General features: G+C 34.1%; 1 protein-coding gene across 1 annotated transcript; it reads right to left on the bottom strand.

The window, feature by feature from the left end:
- Positions 1-3,317: 3,317 nt before the first annotated feature.
- LOC102594160 (beta-amyrin 28-oxidase-like) lies at positions 3,318-6,342 on the bottom strand. Its single transcript, XM_006340019.2, has 4 exons — positions 5,814-6,342; positions 4,894-5,349; positions 4,532-4,719; positions 3,318-3,819 (listed from the first exon to the last, which is right to left on the bottom strand). Exons 1-4 carry the CDS (start codon positions 6,292-6,294, stop codon positions 3,520-3,522), a joined length of 1,425 nt encoding a protein of 474 aa, XP_006340081.1. The 5' UTR covers positions 6,295-6,342; the 3' UTR covers positions 3,318-3,519.
- Between the last annotated feature and the right edge of the window lie 595 nt (positions 6,343-6,937).

Below are 6,937 nucleotides of genomic sequence, written 5' to 3' on the forward strand. Positions count from 1 at the left end.
GATCCAAGATACATCATTAGAATAGGTCATAGACTCATTATCTTGGGCTACCAACATTAGGTCTACCGATTCATGTTCATTAAGTCAAGACACATTCATAACACAAGAAGAGGATGCCTAATCCTACCAATTCAAGATGTAACAATCAACATTACTTTCATTTACACAAGAAGAGGATGTCTAAGCCTACCAATTCAAGATGTAACATTACATAGAAGAAACCCTTCACATTCTATCATCATCATTCATGAGTGTTAATTGAGAATATGCTTTCAATAATAACACAATTACATTCTAAACATGATCATAATACTTTCATTGAGATCACATACATATACTTCACATCATGATCATACATAGATCCTTCGTGAACTTGCCCTCCAAGGCTATAAATCAATCTCAACCCAAACATCTAGAATACTACATTATATAAGGGGAATAACATGATTCAATAACTAATTCAATATAGACATAAACAATTCAACATACTTTCATGATCATTCAACCTAAATCACAAAATTTCAATTTAGTATTTTGGGGAAAACATGGGTTCATAGGGGAAATTCACCATAATTCATCATTAATTCAATAATCCATTCATAATTCATCACATATAAACCTTTGAAAACGTTTTGGAATTGAACCCATGCACAGATTGAAACCCTAGGTTTTGGAAACTTGAAACCATCTTTTGAGAGGGCTCCTTGAATGAAACTTAATCAAGGATGAAGATTGCCATACCTTTATGGAAGAAACTCCGCGAAAATTGGGTGATAAAGGTGAGATATTGAGCTTGAAACCTTGAGTCCTTCTTCTCCAATGGTGGTTTCTAGAGAGAGAATATTTGGGTAGGAGGGTAGTTTCTATTTTGTGTTTTGAGAATAATGAATTGAGAAAGGTGTTTAATACTTTTAAAAGACTTCAAATACTTTAATTAACCAAAATAAACCGTCCCCAACCCATAACTAACTAATTAGAAATTTACCATTTAACCCCTCACTTAGCCGAGATTGGGTAGATTGCCTAGGTGTGACTCACGACCTAGACCCACGGATCGTGAGTGGGGTGACGCCCCATACTGCACGTCCATGGTTTGGGTCTGAGACCCCCCATTTGGGGTCTTGACCTATGGAAGCCATCCAAGGGGTGTGGATGGACCTATGGAGCGTAGGTCCCAGTAGGTCCCAAGTTTTTGACAACTTTTGGCTAGTTGGGGCAGCCTTGGGATTAGGCTTTAGGGTCCCCCTCAAGGACCCTTGGTTGGTCCTTGGGGGGCCGTACCTTGACGTTTAACCCCTAAACCCCTCAACCTAAACTCGGGGACTCATTTTACAACTTCAAACCCCATATCAAACCCAAACACACACTCGTTAGGCTCTAGTTTCACCTACTAGTTTTCCGAGTCGTTACATTATCTCCCCCCTTAGGAACATTCGTCCTCGAATGACACTTTGAACACTTTAGGGAAATAAGACTCAAGACTAGCAGCCCATCATGCATGAAACATCATAAACAATGCACAAAACTAGGAGGAAACATCAACTCCATCTAAAAAATACTCCATGCAACACAAGAAAGTAGGAACTACATCTACAAACTCATTATGCGTGAAAACTTCAACATTTCTCATTTCATTGGAGGAATTACCTTCTCCAACTCAAATCATGATCATCATAACATCATTAAGCACATTATGCAATTTCTCTTAAAAGCATACCTAGCATGTTCAACAATTCACCTCATGAAGCATATAGGCAACTCATACTAAATGCACATCAACATGAGGAACATAAATCATAAAAACTCATTTTCTCATTTAAACATGAATTCATCAAGAACATGCATAACATAAGGAGACCATGGAAACACATAATCACACATGACTCCAAAACATGACACAAGCTACAAGGAACTCTTGGTGTCAAGCTTGAATAGGAATAGAAGAAAAGAGATAAGGATATCGGAACTCTCAACAACCTTACTATTCAACATACTATCTCTCCCTTAGGAGCAAACCCATACTAACGCTAACATGAAAATAACATAGGGACCTTAACAAGACATTCACAACTATAAGGAACTATCAACATATTGGTGCCTTCATCTGGAAGAGCTCCCTTGTCCTCTCTAGCCTGAAGTACATAGAAATGGTTTTTCTTTGGAGCATTAGGATCCGGGTCATTTAGAGAAGCTTTCTTGCCCTCTCTTCCTTTGGCCGGAAGAGTAGGGCAATCTTTTGATGATCAATATTTCCACAACAATAGCACCCATTCGTACCGGCTAGGCACTTCCCATAATGCTTCTTTCCACAAGTGGTGCAAGTAGGTTTAGGAAATGGAGACCCATTACCTTTATCTTGGTTAACCCTAGGAGGGCTTGAAGAATCTTGGTTAAAAGCCCTCTTTTTAAACCTTGGTTGACCTTGCTCATCGGATCTAACTCTCTTCATCTCCCTATTATTTCTCTTAAGTTTGGACTCCTCAATTGATTAAGCATATACCATAAGCCTAGAGATGTTCATGTCATCATGGAGCATTGCCGTACGACACTCTTCCTCAACTAGGTCGGACACACCCGTCACATATCTACTCATCTCATCCCTTAGCTGCTTGTCATTTTAGCGGACCCTCTTTCTCCTTAATTATGATCTTGTTCTAATCTAGAAACAATGTCATTTGAGACTTGTATTTTCTTTTGATTTTGTTATAACACATTAGAGGCTTGTGCACGTGACAACCAAGTTTTGGGGTATTTTTAACTTGATTAAAAATTTCCGCATTTTTTTGTAAAGGCTGAGTTTTAGGCTGACTTGTCTTGGTGGGATAAGACGAGTGCCATCACGTCCATTTTTGGGTCGTGACACTACAGAAGCCTTAATTTGTATCCTTTTTTAAAGGTTATTTTCAATGTGCTATTGTACTCAACCAGAGCATACTTAAAATTCAATATGGTTCAATACCATTTTATGAAGATAGTTTTTTGCCGTGTGTTGTTATTCTCCACCAGAAGATATAGTGACTCAGGTCGCTTTTATATCTGTAAAATGCAGTTGATTGGTGAAGTTTGCGCTATCAATGAACAAAGTAGACAAATATTTTTAGATATTTTGTACTTGCAATTCGTGGTCAGTTTTGGCTGGAAAATGAATGGCCTGGTAAAGCGGAGGTAAAAAGAGTGGTACTTGCCCTAAATGAAAATATAAGTGGTCAAGATGGTTTTTTTAGGTAATTTTTGTTAAAGTTATTAGGATATTATAGGGAATGACGTGAGTAATATGGTGAGAGCTTTCTTATGTACGTGTGGTCAGAAACTGTCAAGATTCATAACATACACTATAGATTTTTATTAAAACGGATCTAAGACGTATAAGTTAGAGTATTTTTACTAACAAGATATTTCCAGACTACTACATGGGAGGCTGGTAGATGGGTTGCCTGGACCATATTTGCAAAAGGGGAGTTTATTATTTGTGTGATAGACACTGTTTCTAATGTACCTATAAAAAAAAACATAAGAATCTTAGTAATTGTGAGGTTGAAGGCTAATAGGAAGTCCTTCAAGAGGGGTAGGCATTGGATCATATATCATTTTCTCGTTGGGAATAAGTAATTTCCAATTGAATTTCCTGATTAAGCTGTGCAGAAAGATGAGAATCTCCAGTCGAGCAAACTCTTTTCCTACACACATTCGAGGTCCTCCCCCAAATGGAATATATGTATATGGTGCAGGTCCAACTCCTTCAAATCTTGATGGTTCCAAGCTCGTTGCATTGGGGAAAATCTCTGGATCCAGACTTGTTAAAGCAGTATTCCAGTAAAACTGTTCCAACATAAATCAGTTTTAACTTCTATGCACTAGCAATAACATAAGAAACTATTTATATAAGATTAAGATAATTGAAGTTCAAGTAAATCACATGATAAAAATAGTAATCTATCTATTTCAATTTGTTTGTCCTACTTTTATATTTATTTGTGTAAAAGATAATCTCAATTTCCTTTTTTGATAATTCTTTTGACTTTTATTTCAACTTTCCAGGTAGCATATTTAAGATTACAAGATTAAAAGATAGTTCGATAAATTTGACATATCTTTAGTTTTAGATCACAAGATTCAAAAAATTTCTTTATTTTCTAAAATTCTATGTCAAGTCAAAATCAAACAAATAAATTAAAATGTAAGAAATACTCCATGTCTCATTTTATGTGACATGATTTCCTTTTTAGTTCGTCCCGAAAGGAATGTCACCTCATTATAATTAGAAACAATTTAACTTTAAATTTTTCTTTTACCCTTAATAAAATGATTTTCAGTTTCACAAATGTCTAAAAATTGTTTTATACCACATATAGGAATGACAATGGTGCGGGACGGAGCGGGCAGATTGAGCTTTATCCACAATTTTTTTAATCCGTCCCGCCCCATTATTATCCCTAACCATATATTTCAAAAGTTTTTTAAAAAATAAAATAATAACCATATCGAGTCAAAATGATTTACATAAAATAGGACGAAGGAAGTAGAATTTTACCTTCCACCCCTTAGGGATATGATAACCTCCGTAATTTATATCCACAATTGCTTCTCGATAAGCCCCCATTATAGGTGGTGTTAGTCTCATAACTTCAGATACTACATTCCAAGAATATTTCATCTTCTGTATATCATCCCAATTCAAAAACTCCCCTTCTTTCTTTGATGATGCTATCTCAATATGCTCTGCTTTTCACCAAATAATTTATAAAAAAAATATATAAAAAAATTCCATAAATATATAAAAACATGTCTTGCAGAATGTGTAAGGCTAACAAAGCAAATTCAATAATTCAAAAAACAGAAAAAAAATATAACAAGAGACACAATAATTTAACGTGATTTGATCAATGAACAAACCTTGCAGGATGTTTTGATAAATTTGAGGGTGCTCCGCAAGTCTCTTAATGAGTAAAGTAAGAGCAACAGATGAAGTGTCATGGCCAGCAAAGAGAAACAACAATATGTTATTAACAATAAGTAGTTCAGACATGTACTTTCCATTTTCATCTGGACATGACAACAAATGAGACAAAATGTCTTGTGAAGGTGAAGCTGTGTTCTGTTCCAAGGTTTCTCTTCTTTTCTTTACAACTTGCAATAATTCTTTCCTAATAGCTGTTGTAGCTCTCATTGCTTTGTAAAATGCTGTACCAGGTAAATTTATAGGGAGGGAAATTAGTCCTTTCAATAAAATGTTGAACTGCGTAGAAAGCCTTTCGACTTCATCATGGTCTTCAATGCTCATGAATAGTTGACATGCCACTTTGAAAGTGTATAATTTTACCAATGGATACACCTTCACCTTCTCTTTACCTTCATAAATACAGAAAAATTGTTAAATATTGTATTTTGTACTAACATATATACTAAATCTCTAACAAGAGGAGAATACTGCAAGTGTTACCTTGACAATAATTCATAAATATAGACCAAGAAGAGAAAAATGTTAAATATTACTCCATCTATTTTAAAAGTAATGATCTAGTTTGATTTGGTATGAAATTTAAGAAAATTAAAAAAAAAATTCAATCTCGTGGTCCTAAATTAAAGTTATGTCAAATGTACCAATAAATGTCTTTTAATTGTATGGTCTTAAACCTGTCACATGAAAAATTAAAATTAAAGTGTTGCTAAAAAAAAGAAAACAATACTCATTTTTTTAATTATAAAACAGACTAAAAAGGAAAATAGTTTATTCATTTTTAAATGTAACAGTATATTTTTTATCAAACATATTGAGCAATTCTCTAACAAGAGGAGAATACTTCAAGTGTTACCTTGCCAATAATTCATAAAATGGTGGTGTGCAACAAGTTGCATGGTTTTGATGTAGAGTCTAGAAAAAGCATCAGGGCTAACAAAAGTAGAAAGCATCTTCCTCATGATTTTGGCTTCTTCTCCAACAGTAGTAATCAAACAAGATCCTATAATTTTTCTTACTGTTATAGGCCACCAAATAACCACTTGTTTGTTTTCATTGCTAAACAAGAACTTATTCCCACTTGCACCACCCAATACCACCACAGTCTCTCCCATTAACGAAGTCTTGAAGATTTTAGACTTGTATTTCTCTATTCTCTCTTTAACGAATTTCTCTGGCTTTCCTTCCTTGTTTGCCTTGAGAAACTTTAGTGTTTCGCCTAGAAATGGCCATCCACAACTTCCAGGAGGATAATTCAATCTCTTTCTTCTCATCACTAAGACAATTATGATGAATAATGCTAAGGGCAATAGCAAAACATACGCAGGAATTTCCATATCAATACACTGATTTTATTTTTTTTGCTATCTGAAATTAATGTAAACAACTAGCTGTTACGTACAATATATAGTTACTCTGGACCTAATTCCGTGGAGTATATAAATACACCTCTCTCCTTTGTTTTTATCAAAATAGGAAAGGTTTGGTTTGACTTAATACAAAATTAAAGAAAATGTTGAAAATATAATTAAATAATAAAAATGTGCTCTTTTTAAAAGTTTAAATTTTAAGATGAAATGATCACACTTCAATATGATATTAGAGCAGACAGAGATTTTTAGATCGAATATGACCACCGCCACCCAATATAAAAAAATCCACGTGATAAAATGAACACATACTTTAATAAATAAAATACTTCCTCCGTCCCATTTTATATGTCATCCTTTTCTATAAATAGTTGATCCATAATACTTGTCATTTCATAAAATCAATGCATAAATTACCGTATTGTTCCTTTTTTACCTTGTGAGTTACTAGCCTTGAAAATATATACATTTGACCAACTTAGAAAAACTAAGTAAATGATTCATGTTCATTGATTAAATTAATTAATCAAAATAAATTAATTCATATTCATTGATTGAAAACTTGAGTTCCAAAAAAATTAAATAAGGGTAGAAGAGTAAAGTTACATTA

The sequence above is a fragment of the Solanum tuberosum genome, unplaced genomic scaffold, assembly GCF_000226075.1.
Source record: "Solanum tuberosum cultivar DM 1-3 516 R44 unplaced genomic scaffold, SolTub_3.0 scf00015, whole genome shotgun sequence".
NCBI lineage: Eukaryota > Viridiplantae > Streptophyta > Magnoliopsida > Solanales > Solanaceae > Solanum > Solanum tuberosum.